Genomic DNA, 27,756 nt, shown 5'->3' on the forward strand with positions numbered 1-27,756 from the left:
GTAATGAAGTAATACGCTGGACTTAACACATGACAATGACTTCGAGCAGCTTTGAAATTTATTAAACATTTAAAAGCCAAGCCATCACACATTTTTACAATACTGTAACTAGAACATCACCCTTGTTGCATTGACCTTTGATAAATTATTGCACATTTCACTTTTTTTACAGTTCATGAGCTTCTTTATGCACCAGAAAAAGAAAAGCCTGTGAGTGTGCTTCCTGGTAAAAAGTCAAACAAAACCACAGGTTCACATTTTGTACATACGGTCTCATTAGCAATGAATATCTGCTCTACAAACAACTGTACAGTTTGGGTTTATTATCATACTGTTTTCATTAAAGAAAAAATGAAATCATGTTAGAATCTATGGACTCTTACAGGAAGTCCAGCACAATGTGAGCATGAGAAAGGCACTGCTGGTGAGGGTTGTAGGTCACATTTGCTTTCCAAGTCACTTGCCAAAACTTTTTAAAATAACAAATCAAGCTTGTTTCTAAGCTGTTGCATGCTTGGCATTAATGTCAGGAAGCCGAAGAGTCCTTTGGATTTGATTCTCAAGATGATGATCTTGCTTCATCACTTCCTGTTGGTGGTTTTAGCTGATCCAGCAGCTCCATGAAAAGGGAAACCCGCTGAATGAGCGGGACGGCCTTTTCGGCCCGCAGGAGGCGAGAATATATGTTCTTGTAGATCTTCACCTGCTCCTCTTCTTTACCACTGCATATGAAAACACAAAACCACCACATACACATTAAGCGCCACATAATGAAACACTATAATGCCGTTTGTTAGATAGTAACGATACTAAATCTGTTGAGGTTATTATGGAATACGGTACTGAAGTATATTTTGTATCTCTCACCTGAGCTTGCGTTTGCTTGCAGTGCTGAGTTTAATCAGTTGCAGCAGCAGGAATGAGAAACTGGGCTCAAAGATGCCAATTAACTTCACAACCTCTTCGGTGTTGAGCTCAGAAGAGGAAGAACTGTCTGAAGCCTCGTGGAGTTCTTCAGGTCTGTCCGAGTCTTCTGGCGTCAATATCTATCAAACATACAGCACATAACAGTGTAAAAATTACCTTTAAACAAAGAGAACTATGTATTTGTAGAGAACAATTATTGATGTTGTTATTATTATTATAAATAATATTAATCTAAGACACTTTTTTTGTCCAAAAGACTTACAAATGAGAAATAATTATTGTTAATAATTATAATCAAATAAGAGAGAAATGGTGATGATGAGGATGATGATGATCATTATAATTATTATAACCTATATAGACACATTCATGCAAGGGACTTACAAATAAGAAATTATAATTATGATGATAAAGATTAACCTTAATATAATACACTTAATCCAAGAGACTTATAAATGAGAAATATTTCTTTTTATTAATAATAATTCATATAATATTATTCATATAAGACACTTTTGTCCAAGGGACTTACAAATGAGAAATAATTTTTGTCAATAATAAAAACATGAATAATAATAAACAAAATCTTAAAAATACAGGACATTTTTGTCCAAGGGAGAGATGATGATGATTGCTATTATTATTATTTTTATTAATAAAATAAAACTGATATAATAATCTTTATAGATTATTACAGGGTATCAGTCAAAGCTGTGGAGACACTGGTATTGCTGTATTTTGTAACTCTTTATGTCTGTGATAGATGCTATGGGTTGTATATGTTGTCTATTTTCTTTTTTAAATCTGGACCTTGAGTCTGTAATAAAGTTTGATTGATTGACTTATTATTATTAAATATTAACCATCTTATCATAAGACAGTTGTCTTGGTGTATGTCAGCTGGTATACCTTTTCCTGTTGCTCCAGCAGCTCTTTATGGATGAGTTTGAAAGCATGACGTGTTTCAGACATGATCTCTAGAGCTCCTGTCAGAGTCTTCTGTTTCACAGCACTGCTGTTCTGACCTGGAAAACACAATAAAACATCCGATATGAGACTCTACTTGTGTCCCATCAGCCTCACCCAGCTGATATTTCCTGCAGTGTGTGTTTCTCACCCGCCATGGTGAACTCAACGAAGGCCACTCTCTCCAGAAGCGTGCGGAGCAGCTCGCACGGGGCGTCACTCAGACTTATGAAGAGCCGCACGGCCTTACTGTAATGCTGCTCCGCCAGAGCTTTGTGCTGCTTACGGACGCTCTCGTCTCCAACCTGACAGAAGGAAACAGGACCAACACTTCATGTTAAGCCTGACTGTATGTTGAAGATGAAGGTGTAGACTCTTCCTCTGCAGGTGTCTGATGCTGTACCTGGTTGCGGTAGCAGCTGTGGTACATTGAAGCCAGTCTGTGGTGGATAGTGGCTGCTCTGTACTGGTAGAGTGGCTGGCGAGCGGACTCCGTCTGCAGGTCGCAGTACCTCAGGGACTTCATCATGGTCTCTGTGACTTCCCTCTCGATCTGAAACACAGTGCGCTCATGTTTACTGGAGTTCATTATCTCAGCAGTGTGTACAGACAGAAGAAAGTGTGTGTGTACCTGCTCCTGTGCTTTACGGGATAGTGGTGCATAGTCCTGGAGGAGTGTGGCCAATGTGAAATACGTTGTAGAGAGTTCCCAGTTTACAGAGTCCCAGACGGCTGAGTGACTCTCCCTGCAGCCCAGAGACTTCAGCGCCCGCTGATAGTAATCTATCGCCTATTGATGAGAGAGAGAGAGGGCTACTGTGATGCAGCTACAGCAACAAGAACATTTAAAGGACATTTACATTAATTCATTTATCCAAGGGACTTACAAATCAGACTTTTACTACTACAACAAAAATATGTTAGCATAATAATAATAACAACAATTATTATTATTATTGTTCTGGTTGTTGTTGTATCAACTTGATATAAAAATCTTAATATAAGACACTTCTATCCAAATAAGAAATTATGATTATTATTAAATATTAAACATATTAAAATAATAATCTTAACATAAGACAGTTGTAACCACTTTGTATCCATCTACAAGACAAATGAATAATAACAACAACAATAATGAATAACAATAATCAAATACTATTATATATTATTATTATTATTATTACTCTAAATAATAATAATAGTAATTTCACATTAGCAGATGGAAAAAAGTAGATTAGTGACTTATAATTATTATAATTTTATAATTATTATTACTACATTCTATTTTTTATAATAATCATTATTTAATTAAATTGTAATAATTATTATTTCTCATTTGTAGATGGATAAAAACAGATAAAATGTCTTACATTACATATTTAATTATATTAATTATGAGAATTATTAAATTAATATAATTTTATAATATAATTACTCTAACAACCTTATTATAATATTATAATCTTACCCAAGAAAAATATTGTTATTAATAAATATTATTGATCTTTATATAATAATCTTAATAAAGTACACGTCAATCAAAGGGATATAAAAATGAGAAAGTATTATTATAGTCAAATTGTTTGCAACATCTTATATTAAGATGACTATATTAAGATAATATTTAATATAATAATTTCTTATTTGTATATTCCTTGGGTAAGTGTCATACATTAAGATTATTATATGTCAATAATAATAGGATCTAATACGAATAATAACAGGTCACTTCATGTCCATGTCCATGAAATTAATACAATTTATAAAATAAAAACTAAAAATAATAAATTATTATTATCATCATCATTACAATCATTATTACAATCTGCAAATCAAAATGTGCATTGCAGAAGCCGTTATACATCTTAAAAGTTAAAATCCAGTTCAAGACCGTATGTGTGATTAACCTTGTTGTAGTAGAGGGTCTCTTCCGGTGAGAACTCGCCACGGCTGTGCTCTGACGTCATGACGCAGTGAGCCTGAGCGCAGATACGCATGAGTCGACCGATGTTACACAGCAGCAGGGCTGTGTTCACAGTGTCTGAAATCGCGTTGAAATCCTGCATGCCCTTCTCAAAACACGAGAAACTCTTCTTCCACAGCTCCTGCTCGGCCACGCACACACTCCTGCGCACTGGAGAAGAAAAAGTGATACTTCACAAGCAACTCAAGTTATTTGTCAAAGGATTTTTTTTCGACAAACCACCCCAACGTTTGTTGTGAAAGTCTAATAGAAAACCCAAGAAGCCCTCACCTCTTTGTTTCTCCGCCTGCATGGCTGCGGCCTGGTTCATATAAAAGACACCAATCTCGTTGCGGATGTTACCGAGCCGTTTCAGAACCTGAGCCAGCTGCTCCTGTTCCAGGTCCTTCAGAACTCCTGAGGTCAAAAGGTCATGGGCGGCCTCGTAACACTTGCTGCTGACGATCAGCTGGTACTCTGGGTCTGAGGCCAGATCAGTGGCCATACTAAAGGCTGAGAAAAAAAAACAGCGTTATTACTCAAATGTTATAAGACACTGCCTCTTCCAGCAGTTTTAGTATCCAATCCACCTCCTAAGCACAGTGAAATTTCACTGGTCCAAAATCCCACTCCACATTGCAGTAATTACAGTAGCTGCTACCATAATGCACAGCATATTATGATCTCTTCAGCACAAAGCGTGTGTGATGTAGCGTTCAGACCTTGGCAGGAGCTCTCACGGTGCAGGCAGTGGAGGATCTCCTGGTCGTCTTTAGTCTGGTAGTTGTATTCCTCCAGATACGCGGCTCTGTTTAAGGCATTCTGGGCCAACATGAGCTGAACATCTCCACACAGAGACAGACACTGGCAGTGGAACAGAAGCACCTGCGGGTGGAGACCACCACTGATGGAGCAATACGCATCTATAGGAACAGAAAAAGCATATATCGATCAAATTTGAATAAATAAATAAGCTGCTTAATTAACACTCCTTAAAATATATATTTTTAACTTCCTGTTTTAAGAACATATGCACATGTAAAGAATATTCACTAATGTTCAAAAGTCTGAGCTTGGTAAAATACTTTTATGCTCACCGAGGCTGCATACATTTGATTAAAAATACAGTAAAAACAGTAATATTGTGAAATATTATTACAATGTGAAATAATTGTTTTCTGAATTTGAATTTTGAACAAATGTAATTTATTCCTGTGAGGCAAAGCTGAATTTTCACTCCAGTCTTCAGCGCCACATGATCCTTCGGAAATCATTCTAATAAGCTGATTTGCTGCTCAAGAAACATTTAATTTTATTTTATTTAACGTAATGTAACATATTGTAACGTAATATAATGTAACAATGGAATTTAATTTAATAAATCAATGCTGAACAAAAGTATTAATTTCTTTAAAAATCAAACTCTTACTAACTCCAAACGTTTGAATGGCAGTGTAAGTTTCCTGACAGTACAAAAAGCTGCTTGTTCTTACCGTGGCACTGCAGAGCCAGTTTGATATAGCGCAGGGCCCGCCCGTACTTCAGCAGGTTGGTTGCAGCATCTGACAGGACGTAGTACGCTCTGGACGCTTTCAGGAACAGCTGCAGTTTCATGCGGTGCTGCCATGTGCCCGGTAACATCCCGGATCGTGTGGGCACCTTCAGCTCCTTGTTACACGGACCGACTGTGTGACCCAAGATGAAGATGAACACAGTAAATAATCAAATAGTGGAAGAAGAAACCGTTTCTGAGGAAGTGAATGGATGAGGTGACTGACCTCTGTCCAGCAGCAGGGCGATCTCTTTCTCCACTTCTCTAGCTCCGTTTTGACTCCGCTCCTCATATTTTAGAGGGATAGGTGTGCTGGGGTCGGCCGCAGGAAGGTCACTCTCTTTTTTTATGCTGCTGTCCACAGCTTTTAAACCCTAAACACACAAATGAGGGTTTGCATTAGTGTTTTTTGGATGGATGGATGGATTGACGGACGGACGGACGGACGGACAGACAAGATGGACGGACCAAACGAAATGATGGATGGATTGACAGACAAGATAGAACGATGGAGGGGTGGATGGATGGATGGACAAGACAGACCAATGGACATATGGATAAGATAGAATGATGAATGGATGGATGAAAAAAACAGATGGACAAATGGATGGATAGAACGATAGATGGATAGATAGATGGTTGGATGGATGAAGTCCAGAGAACGAAGGAAAAAATCAAATGCACATGTACAAAAATATGTAAAGAAATATTCATCTCATTCTCTTACCTTCAGAACGTAGCTGAGAACCAGGCGGCCCTTCTCCTCCTTGTCTTGTGACACCGGAAACGCACAGTTGGGCTGGAAGGCAACATAATGTTAATAATGACATAAAACATTGGTAACATGATGCAAAATCATTATGCAAACTCATGCAAGGTGGAAAAAGAGTATTAGATCATTTTAACTTCTACTATACATCAAATAGCGTATATTCAATTATAGCTGTGTACAAACAAAATAGAAAGCCAGTCTTCAGATTGATCTCCTACTCTGATCTGATGTGTGCTCTTGTATTTCTCTGGAACCGACAGCTCCCCGACAGACTTGATGATGGCCACAGCTTTAGAGTCGTCCTGCGTCTCAGAGGAGGAGCTGTAGGAGCAGCTCTCGTCTTCCTCTTCCTCCTCCTCCTCATCATCACTGTAGCTGTCTTCAGACCCTCCGCCCCTCAGTGACTCCCCGTTCCCCTCGTCTTCACTCACGTCATCCAGCTGAAACAGCTCTGCCAGCATGTAGTGAGCCGAAGCAATGATCTACACCAGCAAACAGAAGGAAACGGTCAGAAATCATGCATCAGCTCAGGAAATAAATGTAATGTAATGAAGCTACATACCTGTGGATGTCGTTCCTCATCCAGCAGTTTAATACAGTTGAGCAACAGAGTTCTGATGGTCCCATAGTTCTTCCTGTTTTGGCTCTTCTTTAGCGTCATGTTGCTGGCCACTCTGTCAGATAAAACATCAAATAGACTTGTCTCTGATGCTCACTTACGCAACAGAATATGAGAAAGCTAGTTATGAATGTAAATCATACTTGTAGAGAAGCACCGCCACAGGAAGTGTGAAGGGATTCTGGCATTTCTCCTCCGCCGCCTCTTCACACAGAGTAGTGAGGTCATACAGCTTCACGATGTCACTTCCACTAGCTAATTGGACAAAACAGAAAGCCATTAGTGATTAAAGAAGTCACTTTAGCTAAGAAGTTTGAAAGCAAACTAAAGAACGTCAGCCGCCCACCTTTGAAGAGCCAGTACGTGTGTCCTTCTTTGGTACAGTTGGATTTCAGGAATGACAGGATATTCTGTGCAATGTCTTTTACAACCCGTGTCGAAAACGTGGAGTTCTCCAAATTCGGGATGTCCTCTGTCTTTATCATTTCATATTTCTGTAAATGAGATGAGAGTTGTTCTGAAATTGAATATTGTTGTACATCAATATGTTCAAACCTATTTAACAATCACCAAATCATTTTACCTGCACAATGCCATTGACGTGAAAGCACATGACCAGCTCCGGTACGTTACACATCAAATTATCCAGCCAGTAATCAATTCCTGTGAGAATGTTGATTGGTTTGTTGTTGTCCCTATTTAAACAAAGTGAAGTATTTAAAATAAATATATAAAAAAACTTAAATATAGGGTTTTATATATATATATATATATATATATATATATATGTATATATATAAAAATAGTAGAGTACATAATATACAATTCAAAAAATATCTCTGAAAGTGGTCTCTTTATGCTCAACAAGTCTGCATCTATTTGATCAAAAATGCAGTAAAAACAGTAATATTGTAAAATATTGTTACCATGTAAAATAACCTTTATTCTATTGTAATATACTTTAAAATGTAATTTATTCCTGTAATGGAAAAGCTGAATTGATGCTCAAGAAACTATTATTATCAAGGTTGAAAACAGTTGTGCATTCTTTGATGAATATAAAACTCAAAAGAACAGCATTCATTTTAAACAGATTTTTTTTGTAATTTTATGAATGTATTTGTCACTTTCTATCAATTTAGTGCACTCTTGCTGAATAAAATATGACTTTTTTTTTTTTTTAATCTTACTGACTACAATTTTTTGAACATTAGTGTATATTAAGCCTTCAGATATAATACATTTGGGAATCATTCAAAAGCAGATAAATATATCCTGAAAATATATGAAATGGCACCAAAAAAAAAAATAATTTAATTAATTAAATAAATAAATGTAGAACTCTAACCTGAGTCGTAGACTGACCGCTGGGTATCGACCACCTCCAAATATGGGCATATTTGATCCCACAAGCATGTGGATGTCCTCAAATGTCCATAGAATATTCCGGACAAAGTCATTCCTCAAACCCTGAGAGAGTCAAAATATTTATAAAAATACATTTATTTATTTATTCACTTTTTTAACACCATGCCAGCATCAAGGCTATTTTAATGGCAATCTCTGAATAAATTACACAAGGTATACAATTAACAAAAAGTTATCAAGACATTTCAGATGTACACTAGACAAAAATTCTAAAATACATTCAGGTGATACATTAGGTCAGGTAGACACACCTCTGAATAAAACCGTTGTCTATTCACATTAAAAACAGTACAATCCAATAAAATATGTTTCACAGTCATTTTAGTTTGGCATTTAGTTCACCTTTTAATAAATATCCACGTGTAAATCTTGTACGACCTAAAATACACCTTGTAAAAGCAACTTGATCATACCTAGATTTAAAGTTAGTAAAAAACAAAAAATTCGCTAGGATTTGTTTCATATTAAAAATACATATGAAATATTTGAATTAATTTATTTTTAGCATTTTTGAAAATTTCCTATGTCAACTTATTTCACATTTAATTAGAAATAACTTATACATATAACTTTTATTTATTTTTAACTAAAAGGTAAATAAGCTTACATTAAAAAAAATCTAAAATGTTGAGTATGGCACAATTTTTAAGTGCAAGATTTGACTTCGGAAGTTAAATAAATGTTATTACCTGAATGTTTTCTCCTTCATTGAACAATGTAGGCAGATTCTGCTCTTTGGGAACTGAAGACATGTGACCTAAAGTGTATGTGTCCACCTGCTCCTGAAAGACAGTGAACTGGATGATTCACTGAGAGCACATGACATGAGAAATGAGAAGCAGAGGAAAGGCTGACCGCACCTCCTTGGGTATCGCAGACTCCTCAGATTCAGAGGTGGAACTGCTGAAGGTGGCAGGCCAAGACGGTCCTTCAGCCGCCGTCCCACAACCCTCTTCTGCCGCCTGCTCTGTATCTGACGGCACAGGCACTGCAGTCCCATCACTGTTAATACTGAAACACAGGAGAGTATTGTGAATGGAAGTGATGAAATCAGTGCTGTCATGAGATGGCAATCATGTAAAGTCAGTTCTCACCTGTAATAGAGAAACTTCGAGAGGATTGCCTTCTCGTTCCAGTGTTCTTTACTCTTCTTCTTTCTTTGCCACTTTTGGTCAATCAGACGCTGGTAAAACTCCTTCAGCCACGTCCAGTCACCAGTCTACAAGGCAGTCGCAATGTTAGTTTAATCTTATGACGGCATACACACTCCCTCCATACATAAAAACACTTTGAACAGCATAGATAAATGTTTTCCTGCTATATAATTCAGTATTTTGTTTCCAGGTTTGAGGAATAGACACTAGAAGGTTAAATGGAGATGCATTTAGAAGCTCCATAACAAAATACAATACAGCTGAGAGAGATATGGTGACTATTTCCTGTTACCTGTGATGACCTCATGAATAGTTCCTGAATGTCCAGTTCATCTAGCAGCAGCGTGCTGCCCACTCTGTGAACCGCCATGCTGACATGAGACTTGCTGTAGGGGATCTTCAGCAACTTCTTGATGTTCTGTTTAAATCAAAAAAAATAAATAAAAAATAAACCATTTAAAATTTAAGGTCTCTTAACAAGGCTGCATTTATTTGATCACAAATACAGTAAGAACAGTAATATTGTAAAATATTATTGCAACTTAATATGTTTTCTATTTGAATATAATTTATTCCTGTGATGCAAAGCTGAATTTTCTTCAGTCTTCAGTGTCACATGATCCTTCAGAAATCATTCTAATATACTGATGCACCGCTGAAGAAACATTTATGATTATTATCAATGTTGAAAACAGTTCAGCTTCATATTTGTGTGGAAACGGATTCATTTTTGGTGATTATTTGATAAATACAATGTTCAATAAGTTCAAAAGAACATCGTTTACTTAAAAAAAATATTTTGTAACTTTATTCGTGTCTTTACTGTCACTTTTGAACAATTTATTGCTGAATAAAAGCATGAATAATTACGCAAAAAAAGCTTACCTTGCATAACCTTCAATTATATTATCTAATATCATAATGCAAAAATATGACAGCACTGTGATCAACCAATCAGAATCAAATATTCATTTATTGTGTCATATAAAGAAGACTCACCTCTGAATCAGATACAACATCAACATCATCATCTATACAGTCGATGAAGTCGTACGCCATCCCAAAACTACAATTAACAAAGAAAACACAAGAATGCACGGAAAGATCAGCTTCGATGCCATCTAAATATATACATTTACATTAAATGCAGTGTAAAATGTAATACATTTGAAATGTAGCTTCCTGTAGCTCAAACAGCAGAGCAATGCCAAGGTCATCATGGGTTTGATTTCCAGGGAATGCAACGCAAGACACTGAAGATCTGATAAATATATAAATATAAAATAATAGAGATACCTGGAGAAGGGTTTGCTTTTCCTGCTGGATCCGAGTACGGTGGTCCCTGCAGTGCCCAGCTGAGCATTTTCCCGCAGCCAGTTTGCTGGGGGCAGCTTGAGGTCAGTCTTCTCTTGTAGTAAAGCATAGGAGGAGGGTGGCGGAGCGGCTGAGTACTTCACTACAGCACGACTCTTCACTTCATTGTTGCCCAGACAGATCACCTAAAATCACAAATCATTTACATGCAACATTCATCTCAATAGGACTGAACATCTATGAACTTTGAATGATTTTACACACATTTCCAGAAATGCAAAGCAACATAAACGCATGATTATGTGAAATACTGCAGTGTCTTACAGTGTGACTCTGGACACAAGCTATCAGACCTGTTTGTTGTCTTCAGATGCAGGGCTGCTCTGGTCCTCCTCATAGTCTGTCTTCTTATCCTGAGAGCTCATATTCACCACACTCATCCATCCAGATCCTCCACAAAACCACGAATTAACTTCTTTCACTCATACTCTGTCACCGATCTGCTAAACTAGCTAACATTACCACAACTGGATCACACAGCAGACCATGTTGCTTTTCCCATTCAATTTTCGCTGTTTTATCTTAAATATCGATATGTGAGTGACACGCAGAAATCTGTCAGATTAATCGATAACTCTCAGATGACTGAGAAGTAAACAAACAAACAAACGCTGTTCTCTGAGGAAGTTCTACGTCTGGCGTCTGGCAGCTTCTCACAAAACTAACTCACTGCACCTCTCACCCGGAAGTACACGTGACGTCACTTTCTAGAAAGTAGTGGAAAAATGTAGAAATGCAAAAGTGTTTTTGACTAAAATACTACATGCATTTTTAAAATACATCATTATGATTATATTATATTATATTTAGGATATATGCGTTATATAATGTGGTATATATTAGATTTTATATACTAAAAACGCATTTACAGTATTTTAAACTATTTATGTTATTTTACGTTATATTTTAGATTATTATTATTATAATAATTCACGACATTTTTATATCAATTAATAATACTAATTAATAATAATAATATATTTATATAATAAATATAAATAGATTTGTAGTTATTATTACTATGTAAGATAATACACAATTTTATATATTATTATAAACTTTTCTATAAACTTCAGTATATGCACATACAGGTATTGTGTGTTTAAAATGCATATATTTATTGTGTTAGTTTGTTTTCAGTGTAGCCATGGTTACAGAATCACTGCTTGCTGTGGTTCACCTGAGTTCACCTGCTTTAGCTTCTAGTCTTTTTAGTTATGTGTTTATTTTAAATGCATGCAGTGACAATGAGTAATGGAGGCAAGAGATACTTTAATAAGAAGAACAAGAGTGGAAACTGGGTAAGATATCCTTTCCTATGAAAGCATTTAGACTGAATTTCACGCTGCTCTCTTTCTTCCTTTCTTCTTGTAATTATTTGATTTATTTACCAGTGTGTCTGCTCATCTTTCCCAGTTTATTCCCACCGGTGTGTCACAGACTGCTGATCTGTGTACGAGCACAGGTTCAATGCTGGCACATGGAGTTCCTCAAGCCCTGACACAAGCAGAGGAGAGATATCCCAAAATATTCATCAATCCTGAAAAGGTTAGCTATTGCTATTAAAATAAAGTGATATGTTGCACTATAATATTAATAACTTACATGTATTTCATATCTAGATTATTGGTACAACTGCAAAGTTACAGCCAGTGCTGTATAGTAGCTAATTATGCAATTATTTTCAATTATTTTAAAATACTCCAATCAGACTACAGTTACTTTTTCTTCATTGCATGATCATGTCATGATAGTAAGTTAATAATAATAATAATAAAGCAATTTTTTTCTGTTTTCAATTTTCCTATATGCTGCTAGCTATAATTACATGGAAAATTGAGAGACCACATAGCATCATTTTCTATTGATAATAATTATTTTGAATAAAAAATAATCATATTTTAATTTAACTATTTATTTTAAAATATTATGAAATATTTAATTTTTTTAAATTTAATAATTTTTTTTAATTATTTATATCTTTTAATGTAACATTTTAAAGATTTAATTAACTATCATGTAATGTTATATAAGTAATCAAAAGGTCAGATTATATTATCGAAAATGTGTAATGGAATTGATTCCATCACTATTTTTGTCATGTAATTTGTATTCAGTATTGGACTACAATTAGATTACTTTTTTTGTAGTCAATGGACTACAAAAAATGTAGGCTATTTCATCCAGCACTGGTTACACATAGCAAATTTCTGGAGGAATTGATTTTTTTACTGTACTGTAATCATTCTGATTCATCCTTGTATGAAGAAGCATTGTCATGTTGAGACTTTCTATGGCAGAAAACAATGGGCAGAGAATATCCAGTGTCAGCGCATGATAACCGCACAGCACTGCAGCACTCTATTGACGTGTATGATCAGGTGAGCTCATCATTATGATGAACAGTGATTCTGTTTATTATATCTTAAATCCTTATACCAGTGTGTATGTGTTCAGGGTTTTGGCCGCAAGAAATGTCTAGATGAGCGTCGCCAGCATAACTCTCATTTCTACCTGTGCCATTATGATGACACCTTGAGTCCGCTTAGCACAGCAAAGTGGGACCACTCAGCTTATCGCACCGACCTCCTGCCGAAACAGGAAACGGAGAGCAGAGAAGACACACTGAGAAGACGCTTCCCCAGAGATCACTCAGCGAGGTCTCAAATGAACGCTACAGCTCAGGCTGGGGAGGGTTTCATGTGGTTTGGGAGGGACGACTCTAACCAGAACACTCCACTTAGTGTACTAGCAGTCACCAACCTCTCATTAACCCCCTAAATAACACAATCAGAGATGATCAGACTGCAATCAATGCTTGTGACACTAAGCATGATACTCTAGTGTCATTGTCTGCTTTAACCAGCAGAGGTCAGTGTCTTTTTGTCTGTCTATGCTGCTCATTTGGCATCACAACTATAGCTTTGCAGGATCACAAATTCTGAAATCTGTTTCAGAAAAAAAAGAGCATCAGTGTTGAATGTGATATACTGTATAATAAGAAAAAATAAACAAATGAAAAAGAATGATTTATTAAAGCTTATTTATTGAGCGTATTGTATTAATGAACTTTGTCAGCCTATATGTATTAGAACAAACTTGAACTCTCAGAAATAAATACAGAAATAACTGTGACAAGAATCTGATGAGTATGACTTATTGACATATTGACTTTTTTCATTTTAGTTGAATCTTTGGCACACCAGCATAATATTTAATATTATAAATTATTTATATATAGCCTATATATATGTGTGTGTGTGTGTGTATTTTTCTTTATACACTTATGTTAGCAATTATTAAAAAGTTAATATTAAATATTATTTTACTATTACTAGGGTTTCTTTGGCTTTTTTAGAGAAATCATTGAATTTTTTTTAATCATTTTACATTACTGAATCAGGGTTATTATCATTAACTAAAACCATAAAGTTTTACTTGAAATAAAATATATAAAGTTAAACTTGTTTTATCTTAGGTAAAGGCAACATTTCTCATTTTTATTTAGTTGAACTTGAACTACTAAAATAACTAAAGCTAAATCAACTAAAACCACAAATTAAAAATTATAAAACCTATAGTTTTTTTAAATAATAAAGGATATAAGTACACAATAAAACTAATAAAACATTCAAATTAAGGTGAAAACAAAAAAAAGTACAAATCTAGTCTAATTAAATATAATGTTGCATCAGTGAGAATAGTGAGAATCACAAAATTAAATTGCCATTTAATGTGGCATTTTACTCACCTGATGTGGTTCAAAGCGAGAAATGGGGATTTGTGGGGATGTAAGGGTAAAAAAAACTCAGCAGGACAGTGTGACGTTTGGGTTAAAGCTCAGAATCCTGCCTTTGAAAGAGATTAAACAGTGAACAGCGTTACATTATCTCAGCTTCAAAGAGAGAGCGTAAGATTGCCATCTTATTCTAGCAGGTGTTGCATTTGAAACGGCAGCTGTATCACAGTCTGTGTGCACCTGGATAAGAGCAGCGAGGAGAATCCTCTGTGCTTTCCAGATATCCTTTAGCCACACGTCCAGATAGCAGGAACCCAGGGAGAGATACTGGGAGGAATCACCATCATTGTTTAGCCCACATTTTGAAATTCAATCCAAGAAAATGACATCCAGTAATTAAGCATTTATTTCTTCGATGGTAATGAAGTTTTGCACATTGCATTTCTTTCATAACCTATTCATGAAAGATAAGCATGTTGCCATGGTGATGGCACAGAGAATTCTCTTAATATTGTCTGACTTACTCTGGTGCTGGTTCAACTGATAGTCTTTGTTTTTTCAAATGCTAAACATTGATCTTAATGTTATTTGTCTCTGTGCTGACAGTTCATTGCAATTCTCACTGTTGAAAGACATATTGAAGAATAATTTGCTGGACACAAGCTGATGGATTTGCTGAATGCAGAATAACCCAGTTGAGATCAAAGAACTGCATCTCATTGAGATTCATCTTTTATTGTGCTCCACTTTAAAGGGCTCTGGCAAACCAACAAGCATTTGAGTTCTGTTAAAAATAAACTAAGTGCAATTTCTTTCAAAACAGGAAAGTTTTCAATAGATTGGTACATTTTCATTTCAACAAACCTGTTAGGTTTCTATGGCAACTAATGTTTTAATGACAAGGATTTATGAAATGATAGTCAGATGTCAAGGTACATTAGAACATTAGAATGCATTATGTGTTAATAGAGTAGATTAATCAGCATAAATCATTTCTGAATTAAGAGCCTTAACTTAAGGGCATTCCATCTTAGTCACTTCATTTCACTGGCCTCATTATAATTAATATTGCCAGATAATGAATTAATGAAACAGTCTGGCATGTTTTACATGAGAGGTCAAGACAAATAATTTAGCCCACACAGTTCTCCGCTGATGAAATAATTAGTGCATCTTAACACTCTAATTAGCCTTTTTTCCAGACAAGTAAACAAATGTTTCTTTGTAATGCAGAAATTAATTCTGTTTGCTGTTACGTTTCGATACGCCTATGATCTGCTGTCTAAACCCTACCTTTGATTATAATTCATAGGGCATAATTTGGTTATGTTTTCTCCTAGTCAAAAGCATCTTTTCCTTGATGCTGTTATTGTGAGATATCGCTCACTGTTGCCTCTCAGCTGCACATCCTTGTTTTTCAGCTTGGCCCTGTGATAACTCTGTCTTACCTTGAGAAATGGCTGCAGGAGACCCGGCGCACAGCAGAATAAACCTTCATTGTGATAAAATATTCATTCAAATGAGGTGGAGAGGGCTGCTGCATTAGAATAAGTCATTGTTAAAGATTGCTCACATCCGTACAGGCGTATAGCGCTTCACAGTGAATAGATCAGTCTGAGTGGTTGTTACAACACAGAAAAACTCAGTGTTTGGTGGCAGAAGTCAGAATTCAGTGCTGCACCGGTTCAATCAAGTGCTTCATTTTACAACCATTTGATCAAGCTACTCAGTTGAAACACGTTCTTTTAAGTTAAGCCAATAAAGTAAAAAAAAAAGCAATTTTTGAATGTTTTAATGAGAACCTATCTAACAAAATAGGTTCTAAGAATGTTTTGTTTTCTGAACATTCAAAATTGGAGCATTCCATTTTATAATTTTCCAAACATTGTGGTTCACTTTTGAATATTCTCTAAATGATCGGAAACAAACAGTAACATTTAGATGAACGTCCAAATAAAATGTTCCAGAAATAATACATTCCATGAATGTTGCATATAAATAATTTTTGTGCTAATGTTTTCAGAACATTAGTAAGGACCAGATAACTTTGAAGGAACGTTCTATTAACATTACTGGAAGAATGTTTGTTCATAACTTTGAGAGAACCTTGCCCAGAAAGTTCCTTGAGAACATTCTTTTAAGGCCTTTTTACACTTGAGCATTTTAAGCCTGTGTCATTCTAAAACTCGGCTAAACAGAATTCTGGGTTATCTTGTTTCACTTTACTGCTCACAACTTAACATACGCTGATGTCACTAGTAGTAAAAATATATATTATAATATTCTCATAGTTTCACACCTTACTACCATGGCAACCACAAATTAACCATGGTTTTGCTACATTAACTATAGTAATACTAACCATAGTATTTGTAGTAAAACTGTGGTTATACAAATGGTACAATATGCCAAAAAACACTACACTTTCACGATAATATTTTTTTTTTAAGGGATTTGTATACTTTTCTGTAATTTCTTTTTTCTTTGTTTTGTTTTTTTATAACTGTACTGTCTCAATGTTTTGATGTTCTGTACTGTTTAAGAAAAAAGAAAACAAGAATCAGAAAAAAAGATTTGCCATATAGGCCTACGTGCTCCGAAGTCCCAATCCGAGTCAAATGATTTGCGAACCCGCTCCGAAGTCCCAATCCGGATCAAATGATTTGCGAACCCACTCCGATGTCCCAATCCGAATCAAATGATTTGCGAACCCACTCCGATGTCCCAATCCGAATCAAATTAATTGCGAACCCGCTCCGAAGTCCCAATCCGAATCAAATTATTTGCGAACCCGCTCCAAAGTCCCAATCCGAATCAAATGATTTGAGAACCCGCTCCGATGTCCCAATCCGAATCAAATTAATTGCGAACCCGCTCCGAAGTCCCAATCCGAATCAAATGATTTGAGAACCCGCTCCGATGTCCCAATCCGAATCAAATTAATTGCGAACCCGCTCCGAAGTCCCAATCCGAATCAAATGATTTGCGAGCCCGCTCCGAAGTCCCAATCCGAATCAAATGATTTGCGAACCCGCTCCGAAGTCCCAATCCGAATCAAATTATTTGCGAACCCGCTCCGAAGTCCCAATCCGAATCAAATTATTTGCGAACCCGCTCCGAAGTCCCAATCCGAATCAAATGATTTGCGAACCTGCTCCGAAGTCCCAGTCCGAATCAAATGTTAACCTTAACCCTCTGGTCCTGTTTGATCATTAGACCAGAAAATATGCCAATAAAATTTGTTCCTTAAGCGGAGCTTTTTGAAACTACGAATCTAATTTAAATCATTGTTGCAAAATGATTCATTGTTTCAGATTGACGAATCTGATCACAATCACGAATCATTAGATTTAGATCAGAATTTAAGAGCGGGTTTGTGATTCAGATCGGGACTTCATTTAATTTAGATTCTTCAGAGTGGCTTCATGAATCATTATTCGCATCGGGACTTTAGAGAGAAACTTCAGAGCGCATTTCGCGAATCATTTGATTTAGTTCGGAACTTCGGAGTGGGTTCAGAAATCATTTTGATTGAGACCAGAAGTTCAGAGCACTTTCTGTGAACTTCGGAGCTGGTTCATATCTTTTGATCCAGATCGAAACTTTGGAGCATAAATCGCAAATCATTTGATTCATATTGGGACTAGAGTGCAGAGCGCAATCTGATTCGGAGTTTTGAAAAGCTCTGTTTCAGGGACATACTTTTCTATTTACTTTAACTTCTCAGGTAATATGGTATGACTATTTCAGATGTGGCCAAAATTATATACATATATTTAATTGTTTGATCACAAATTACTGCTAGGGACAATTTAGTAGTCGCTGGATATTAGTAGGGACACGCTTCCTTACTAAATTCTACGCCCTTGTTTCACATTCACACTGTACATTACATTAACCTTCTGTTAACGTGCTTATTTGCATATTTGCAGCGTCAGTGTCATTGATTGGACGAAGGCAGCATGCAACCTGTTTACATGTGCTTCATCATATTATTTATTGCCAGCTGTGCTATAAATTTTTCCCGATTGGATTTTTGGGTGGACTTAAGGTATAAATATACTGTGGAAACTTAATTTCCTTTAGAGCTGCTTTGCAACGATTTGTATCGTAAAAACTTCAATTGACGCATTTTCCATCACCATTTGACATTTTCCTATACAACGTGCGTTTTTTCCATATGAGGTACGTGATTGGTTGTCTATTGCTAAGCATGTAGCTAGCCATAACATTCTAACACTCCATAGTTGCACAAATTTAGCACCACAATTCCGGAGAGGGTGCTCGCTGCAGAGCTAAATGGGAGGAGCTGGAGCTCCGGCTCCCCCTCTCTGGAAGTAATGGGTGGAGATAGACACCTAACCCTACCCCTTACACTATCACTAAACATAACTCCACCCATTACTTCACACAGAGGTGGAGCTGGACCTCCAGAGAGGGGGAGAAGTACTTGGAATTCCCGGGGTTAAAAAGTGGGTTTAGAATGACAATGATATTTCAAGTGGGATAATTTGTTGTTTTAGGACATATTTTTGGCCTCAGATGTTGTTTTAAATGAATTAAACGTGGTTAATGTTATTCCATATACAAGTAGGTCTATGAATAGTGTTTTTCTACAGTTTGTAAATTAAGCATATTATACATTTAATGAACACCATTCATGTATCCACTTGAGCTCATGTATAAGCAAAGTATTTGTTAATTTTATGTTAATCACGTTAGAAACTGCAAATTTGGTATATGACTGAATAGTGAAACCATAAAATCAACTGCTTCCTTCCAAGGGGACATGAACATTACATATAATATGTTGTGAAGCTGAGTTTCTGTGAAAGTGTCTTAGTTCTTGACAGGTCAATCAATATATACTGGTTCTGTAAAGCAAAGACTCAAAGACTAACCTTAAGAGCAAAATGAATCTGAAATAAGCATTTTGTGCCCAGAGAGGCAGAATGAAAAAGTGCTGAATTTGGGGGAAATGTATACAAGGGGAGAAAAAGAGAGAGAGGAAGTGAGGGATTTCTGAGATGAATGTGTGTGTGTGTGTGTGTCCTACAAAAAAGTTTATTTGAAAATTTAATATTTTAAATAGTAAAAAAAAAAAAAGACAATGTTTTATAGAGAACACAGAAAGTCTGTGGATAAATCATGTGCATCAATAACACATGCACATTTTATTATCCATCTTTGCTTGCATATTTTTATTCAATATCACTGTATTTTATATTGTTCTTTTTATGCTGCATTTTTTTGGCTTGTCCTTACATATTTTTGAATTACATTATCTGCATTTGCACTACATTATCTGCTGAACCACACACATATATATGATTTACTGTCAAAATGTATTGTTAATTAGTGAACGTGTTTGTATTTATTGTCTACTCAACCTGATGTCAATGTGGCTGTCTTGTAAAGATCTGTTATATGGTCTGTCCTGAAGTGACAATAAACTACTTTGGTTTTGAAATATTAATCTACCTCCAACTGAATGACGTGAAGAAAAGCACTGACATACCTCTCACTGTTACCACTGTCAATTATGAATGATGATTATTTAACATTTTAAAGAGGAAACACAAAATGCAGAAATATTTCAGATTCAGTACTATTTCTAGGTCACTGATCAGCTCTTTTCACTTAATTTCTTTTCCTCAGATATGAGCTGAAAAAAAAGATTAAATTCAAATGAAAGAATTATGACTATAATCTCAGAATAAAATATATACATTAATATTCTCATCTACTTTCACATATCGTTTCATAATTTTTATAGTAAACAACCTAATTATTAAAATTAAATTGAATTGAAATGAAATTTGACATAAAGGAAGACTAACAACGCGTTAAAAAAAAAGCTCTCATAAAAGTAAGAAAAATCGACACCAGGGGTCAAATATGAGAGAATTTCGACTACTCTGCGACAGCAATCAATGCTAGTGTTCCGCAGGCCTGCTGTGGTCAAACTGACCAGTGCAAACGCACTCGATGTGGGCGTGACCCCGCGCTAAGCGCGCCGCTATTGGTTGGCTCAATCCAAAGCCCCGCCTCTTTCCAAAAGATAGAGAAAAAAGAAAAGGAAAACAGAGACATCTCAATCCTTGCAACTGGGGAAAAGATGAAACGTAGTGCACCATAGTCTCCGAATCACCTCCTCTTTTTGTTTTAAACCCCGTAAACCACCTTCTTGCGCTCTGACCCAAACTGAGCCACATCTGTAAGTTATTTCAATCACCCAAAGCCAAACATCACAATCAGATATTCAGTTTTGGGACACGCTGGATTAAGTTTTATAGCATTTTAAAGGTGAGTCGTTAATCATGAACGCTTCTACGTTGTATTTGAGCAGCGGATTGTTTCTTAATGGATATATGATCCCGATATCTTCATGCATAGGCGTTTGTCCAGGTAAGATATGAGATGCACTCGCCGGTTGTTGGTTTAAGGAGCCGCGGCTGTGTGTGTCGTGTCCGTCCATGTGTGTGTTTATTCGCCTGCGACATGGAGGGGATGGGTGGGCTTTTCGCTCTGTGTTTCTAACATCCGAGGACATCTTGAGCCTCTCAGCGACTCAAATAGTTGGAATGGTTGTTACATTGGCTCTTTGATCCGTGGCTACATTGATTCTTCTGGATTTGGTTACATTGTGTCCGTTAGATCAAGTGTTGCAACAATGTATAAAACAGCTTTATTAAAATTGTGGACATGTTCCATGTTTACTGATAGCATTAGCTTAATGTTGCATGTCTTTTAAGGGCACTACATGAGGAAATGTACAATTTGAGACCACGTGAATGTAATATTTAGTTGATAAGGTTGCTAAATAAGGTTTTGGCCAAGTCAACAACCCCTATTATGATGGAGTTTAAAAGTTTAGTCTGGTTGCTGAACTTGATTGCTGATGTTTTTTGATGGTTCCTTGCAGATTTAAAACTAGATTTTAAGAAGTGTGTGTGATGCCCCTTTGTCTGTGCTGGAGGAGAGGGGGTGTGTACAGATGTTCTCTACCAGGACATCTGCTGTTTCTAAGGGCTTTGTCAAGGGCCCTTTCAAGGAGGCGCCGGGGCCCGAAAGAAAATGTTACTTTTCCAAGCTTAACTCCGCAAACTATCAAATGCAATGCAACCCTTGCTGGTTAATAGGATGCAATGCATGTGTTAATAATGCATAGTGTTACTCACAAGCAGTTATGTATTCTCAGTAGGTTGCATGTTTGGGTTTATTGACCGGAGACCTTGATTTCTAACACATCCATTATGTTTCCCGCTGGAATTCTCCCTCCCTCTCTCTCTTTATTTCTCTTTCTCGCTCACACATCACACACTGAATCATAGTGTACATGGCAGCATATGAAGCAGGAAGACATTTATTAGAGTCAGACAGGAAAATGCAAAGGGCTTCTTTAATATTGATGGCATCCTGCTCTTCAGGTGTGTGGAGGGAATGTGTGCGTTCATTTATATGTTGCTTGGATCAGTGGTTCTCAAGTGGTTTCACACTGGATATCAAGTGGTGACCCAGCACAGAAATGTTTCTTAAACAGAAGCATCCTTAAATCCAAACTTTGAAATATAATAATTTGTATCATTTTTTTATAATAAGCTTAGAAAAAGCAGAAAAGCGCTATATAAATGTAATGAATTACTAATGAACATTTCATAATGGAAGTGTAGATTCAATCGATTAAATGTAGCTTGATTAATATTTTTTCGTGCCTTTCATGGTTTTGTTGTGACGGGTGAATCTGCACCAAAATACCATAGAGTTATACCATACAGAAGTATCTTTTATTTCCTTTTAAAAGTTGTTGTCCTAATTATGCACAGTTATATAGGTTATGACTTCATATTTGTGGGCCGCTGTGACCGCTGATTTGTTTTTTTCTTAAAATATGTTCCTACTTTTAAACAACTTCATGCATTGAATTTGTGCTGCTTGTATTATGAAATGAAACTTTGACTTCTGGTGGCTTCATACTATGAAGAAGTTACAGAAGAACAATGTTATATGATGTATGTTTGCCAACGATAGACTTTCATGTGTTACATCTTTCCATTTAAAGTGTCATGCAACAGTTAGGCCTGTTTGTATGTTATGAAACTTATAAATGATTCATACACTCACGTGTGAATATCTTAACAATTATAAGAAAAATGCATTTGCTGTAATGGAATAATATGCACATTCAGACAATGTGTTTTTGTTTGCATATATTGCCGTTTATGAAGTATATATAAAGTGTGCGGTCTGTAAATCTCTGGAATGTTTTTGAAAAAAGTATTTTTCTCTATTTTGATCTATATTGAGAGTATTATTACCATTTAAAATTTCAATCTGTTTTAAATTCATATTTTTCTTATGGGCTGCATTCATCAGCTTAGAAGTGTTGCATTGTTTGATAGCGTTTATGCTGAGCCGTGTGTTTTCCAGCCTGTAGCTTTCTCTTTTACGTGTGAGCATGTGTTCTTTCCCAGAGGTAATGAAAACACAAGCTCTTTTTACAGTTGTGTTGAGGCCGGGAATGTTGACATTGCTCCGTGAGCGGAGCACAAAAGTGAAATGTGTTTGTTTTTGAGCGAGTGGATGAGTGTAACGTGAATTTTAAAGAGCGATGCTCACTTGAGTCGTACAGAGAGGATGAATATTAATGATTTCTCCTCAGTTTAATACCTTGTTTAACACACACTAATATGGCCTCTTCTGCATATGTTCTAAGTGTAGCTTTCCGGTGATTTCTCAACAGTAGAGTACTGAAAGGATGTCTGACGGTGCCTGATAGGAAGGTAATTGGTATGAAATTGGAACATGGCATCAGCCTAGAGCTGCAGAATTCAACCTTTATTTCATTCGCTGCTCGTGTGAGTCTCAGGGATGTGTCTGGCTGTCAGTCAGAATCTGATGAAATTCAAGCTCAAATATCTTAAAGAAAAAATGAATTCAATTCACTATATTCCACTAGATCCCCCTCTTTTCTATTAAAGAGTAAATATATAAAGAGACTCTGAGGAGTGTAAAAAGTAATGGAATAATGCAGGAACTCTGTTTTGAGTGGTTTTTGCTGTAGATGTCGGTAATCCTCTTCTGTTTTGTGTCGCCCAGTCAATAATGATCTCACACTCTTTCTCCTGCCAGACTCGGTTGTAAAGGAAACGCTACAGGCTTTGCTTCCTGTTGCATTCATACAGGCACGAGATCCTCCATGTGCTCGACAAGGGTGGAAATCCTTAGCGTAAAATTCAAATCTACTCCTGCAGAATGTGATTTGCCTACAAAAAGAGAATTTGGTTCATTTAATATGGGCACTTTTACTGTGTAACTAACATTAATTATAGTTCTGTTTGTGATAAACCCATGCTAGACATTTTGGCCAATACTGATAAAGATGTTATGATGATAAGACGTCCGATAAATCCATACTGTTTTAGTTTTTTTCCATAAAAAGCTGATTAATTAATTAAGCTTCATCAGTGTTTTGATGCATGTGCTCAGATTTTCAATCAAATTCGATCAATAATAGATATCTGCACAATTAAAGCTCCAGACTTCATTAGAAAAGCAATAATGCTTTAACCAAGTTTGGAAAGTTCATTTTTGGTTTGTAAAGATATTATATATGATGTTATTACTTATTGTTTTTGTCCTGTACCAGTGTTATATATGCAGACATGGAGGCTGCTTGCTACATTTCTATTTTTTAAAAAATAATCACTATATCTTTTTATTATTTAAATGTCTTTTTTATTGCTTTATAAACATGTACTATTTATGTTCAACCATTACGTTCTCATGTCATGTATTTTGCAGCATCTCCCACATGTGTAATGTTTTTAGAACACTGTGTGAAAAGTCGTACATTTAAAAAAAATGCATTTCTAGATAATATTTATTACACTGCGCCATGTCTTGTGTTTTTAAATGAAAAAATTGTCTTCCCATTTTTTTTCCCGTGTGTAATCAAGTACTAGACACAGACAGACGTGGTTCTGTTGCACTTGCATCACACATCTTTTGGAGCATCTCACACACGAGAAAAGAGTTTTTAGCGTCAAGTTAAAAGTAGTTCAACTTTTAAAGCAAGACACATTGTTTTTTCATTCACTGGTCAATTTTGAGCTATTTTGCTTCCATAACATGTCTTTTTTTAAGTAAACATCCAGTTTTTTACACATTTAAGTATTACATTTATTACACTGTAGATTTCAATTGCAATACGCGTCTTTAAAATGAGTAAAATGTCTTTCTCAAAATGAGTTTTTTCTCATGTGCTGAGTCACAAAAATTTTTCTCATGTGCTGTTTTATATCTATCTATATTCTGAATATTTTAACAGAGGGGTTTGTTCTTATATCATTCACCTGGTTTATATACAATTTTATAATTTTTTCTAAAGACAGTCATGTATTTATGAAATGTATGAAGGTACGGTGATATTTATCAGTTTTCAAATTCCGATTTTTGAATTTCGAATACTTTAGTAAACGCATCTCTACACATTGTTTTTAAAAAAGTAGGCCATTTAAATATGAAAAACATAAGATCTGCTTTGATGATGCTGATAAATATGGCTTAAATTGGCAAAAAATAAGCAATCATTTGTTTCCAATATTGATTTGTTCAGACTATGATCTATCTATGAATATGATCTATCACAAATATGTTGTACGACTAAATTGCTCTCATGGATTTTTTGGCTTTTTTATGCACGTCTCTGACAGATAAGGGCATAATAACCCCTCGTCCTCTCAGGCTAGAGCAGATGTCTTTTAAGTCAGTCTTCGGATGAGAGGAGAATGTCCAAAGTGTCTGAAATTGCTGATGAATGTTCAGTATTAATCCCCGAGCTGAAATCATGTTGCGCTGTAGGAGGCGATGTGAGCAGTCACTCCTCCAGGTTATTAAAGTTGGACTCCAAGAGCGAGAGTCAAAGCTGGGTCACTGCGTTCAGCGTGTTATGAAGGGTCAGCGAGGCAAGGGGCCCCTTCATTGTGCTCAGACTGTGAGGGGTCGGGGCAAAGTGCTTAGCTCATTATAGCTGTGACTATCACAGATCAATACAGCCATCACAGAGGTATTTGTGCAGTCATATTATAAATGCCGCTTCACTTGCTTTTGCCATGTTTTGTGTTTCTGTGATGTATGTGCGGAGGTTTCTGTCCTACATCGAGAGGAAGAAAGCGAGAGATATGACTGAGAAAGAAAGCGATGTGTTTGGAGATACAGATGTGTGGGAGTGAGATCAAGTGTTTGTGATTTCGCATGAGGAGGTTTCTGTCCCCGAGAGAGCGGCTCAGAGGAACATTTTGTTGATGTTGCTCTTTTGAAGCTCAGAAGACTTAATTGAGCTTTCAATTATGTTTCATTTAAAGCTGAACACTTGCATAAATTCAAAAACAATGACTTAGTTTTCCTGAACACTTCTGTTGATTAGATGAGAAGCCTATCAGGGAAATTGAGATCTGCAGACTTTGCTATCTTGGTGTATCAGTTTGAAAATTAGTTGGCATCTCTCTGGATATCTACTTGTGCTGCAAAAAATAAATAAATACAATTAAAAAAAATAATAATAATTAAATTCTGCCCAGAATACATTTTAAATATATGCCAAATATATTTTGGATCTACACATCGCCATCATTTACCATGGATTTACTGTAGTAATTTAGATCTTAAACAGTTTCTCTTTCATAGCTCAGGTGACTTCATTGTCTTCCAAAAATGTTCTTTTAACAATTTCTCCATGTTGATTCGATACTCAATCAGCTTTGCAGTTTCATACTTTTGGGAAAATGAAAGGTAGTGGCGAAATGCGTTGACCTGTGTGATTAACATAGCTTAGAACATTTGATCTTGGAAGAATTTGAGAAATGTTCAATGAGTTAATTTTGAGATCTCTGGCTTTTGATTATAGACTTTGATATGGTCTAGAGGAGTCTAGGTTCTTTTTCTATGGAGATAATAATAATTGAATTTGCATTCTAAACAAAAATGGTGCTGAATAGCACTAAAAGTGGTTACTTGGCTTAGGGCAACCACTTTAAGTGCTATATAGCTCCTATCTTTAAAGGTGCTGTACAGCACCTCTGTCAAATAGACTATAGTGCTGTAGAACCATAAGAGGAACCCCATTCTCCTCCTTAGATTTTAGATATGTTACTTCACACTCATATGTTTGCTATGAATGGGAATTTACTACAGTGGCAAAAGTTGTTTTTTTTATGCTTTTCTGTTCTTTTTTCTTTTCTGTGTGTGCCCTGGAATATTTCCTTATAGGGGTGGCTTTGTCTATTGTCGTTTTTGAATCCTTTCCCCAACTAAGACACAGTTAGACAACCTTTAAAGAACTATGCAGTGGCTTAACAGGTTCTTTATACAGAAGCGGGGCTATACAGCACCTTGACCACCTCAAAGAACTGCTGAAGAACCACATTTTTTGTGTGTAGTGGAAACAGTTGAGATATTAATGAGATAGAACGTGAGATATATGACTCAGACAGAAAGTGATTTGTTAGGAGATATAGACTAACCAGTGTGGGAGCGAGGTCAAGCGTTCATGATGGTTTCAGAACTCTGTGGTGTCTGCAAAACAATGTTTAAAACCGTATGCATGGCGCTTTATCTTTTATCACGCTTGAACAGTGACACATTGTGAATGTTCTCTCTGCTCTTCTAAACTCTTTCAGTGCCTCCTCAGATAACCTCCCAGTGTGTTTCGACACACTTTACTAAAGTTGATTTAAAACCGTCGTCTCTGCGATACAGGAAGTGAGACAGTTCCGCTGCTTTGAGCACTGGCATTTCTAAAGGTCTCTGGGAAAAAAAACCAGTTGTGATTGCTTGAAATTATTCAGTGCTACAAATAAATATGCAGGAAATTATTAAAATGCCACCTCAACAACGCGCTCCAGAGCTTTTAAAGAATGAAACATCTTGAGAGCGATCACAGAGGAGTTCACCGCTCAGTTTGGTCAGGGTTTTTAGTTCAAGTGGTAAAAGAATAAATGGATCAATTTGATAAAGAAAAGACCAGCTCATATTTCACCACAGAATCAAATGGGAGAAGAAAATGCATATTTTTAGGACCATTAGGCTTTTGTGACATTATTTTCATAACAATTGAGCACATTTTTCCAGCAGAAGTCATAATGAGAAATAATTGTCAGTTGAAATTCAGTGTAAATGAATTCAGTTCAACAAATATAGACTGAGACTTGAAATTGTAGTAAGTTTGCAAATGCCTTTTATTCCCTAAAGATGACCTT

General features: G+C 36.1%; 3 protein-coding genes across 5 annotated transcripts in view; 2 read left to right on the plus strand and 1 right to left on the minus strand.

Annotated features, from left to right (window-relative positions):
- Window positions 1-37: 37 nt before the first annotated feature.
- On the minus strand, window positions 38-11,438 carry LOC306886074 (erythroid differentiation-related factor 1-like). 2 transcript variants are annotated; one of them, XM_079442945.1, is made up of 25 exons: window positions 11,052-11,438; window positions 10,681-10,883; window positions 10,384-10,450; window positions 9,677-9,802; window positions 9,325-9,449; window positions 9,091-9,241; window positions 8,920-9,006; window positions 8,151-8,272; window positions 7,386-7,497; window positions 7,149-7,296; window positions 6,946-7,057; window positions 6,746-6,857; window positions 6,402-6,665; window positions 6,139-6,210; window positions 5,638-5,785; window positions 5,353-5,544; window positions 4,582-4,782; window positions 4,151-4,372; window positions 3,804-4,030; window positions 2,525-2,683; window positions 2,297-2,446; window positions 2,045-2,198; window positions 1,837-1,952; window positions 868-1,046; window positions 38-722 (listed from the first exon to the last, which is right to left on the minus strand). In XM_079442945.1, exons 1-25 carry the CDS (start codon window positions 11,136-11,138, stop codon window positions 560-562), a joined length of 3,699 nt encoding a protein of 1,232 aa, XP_079299071.1. In that variant the 5' UTR covers window positions 11,139-11,438; the 3' UTR covers window positions 38-559. The 2 variants fall into 2 exon arrangements, with proteins under 2 accessions (XP_079299071.1, XP_079299070.1); XM_079442944.1 differs by having other exon boundaries at window positions 8,920-9,012.
- Window positions 11,439-11,885: 447 nt separating this feature from the next.
- Window positions 11,886-13,894, plus strand: tex36 (testis expressed 36). The gene is made up of 4 exons (XM_079442931.1): window positions 11,886-12,059; window positions 12,175-12,306; window positions 13,059-13,139; window positions 13,216-13,894. Exons 1-4 carry the CDS (start codon window positions 11,991-11,993, stop codon window positions 13,537-13,539), a joined length of 606 nt encoding a protein of 201 aa, XP_079299057.1. The 5' UTR covers window positions 11,886-11,990; the 3' UTR covers window positions 13,540-13,894.
- A 6,691-nt stretch (window positions 13,895-20,585) lies between these two features.
- The window catches only part of LOC306886481 (C-terminal-binding protein 2), a gene marked incomplete at its 5' end in the record, with an annotated part of 46,326 nt that continues 39,155 nt past the window's right edge, over window positions 20,586-27,756 (plus strand). Inside the window, 2 exons of one of the 2 annotated variants that reach the window (XM_079443603.1) lie at window positions 20,715-20,803; window positions 20,894-20,905. Of the gene's footprint in view, window positions 20,804-20,893; window positions 20,906-27,756 lie in introns of both variants that reach the window. The other variant, XM_079443602.1, reaches the window with a different exon arrangement.

The sequence above is a fragment of the Barbus barbus genome, assembly GCF_936440315.1.
Source record: "Barbus barbus genome assembly, chromosome: 20".
Taxonomy (NCBI): Eukaryota; Metazoa; Chordata; class Actinopteri; order Cypriniformes; family Cyprinidae; genus Barbus; species Barbus barbus.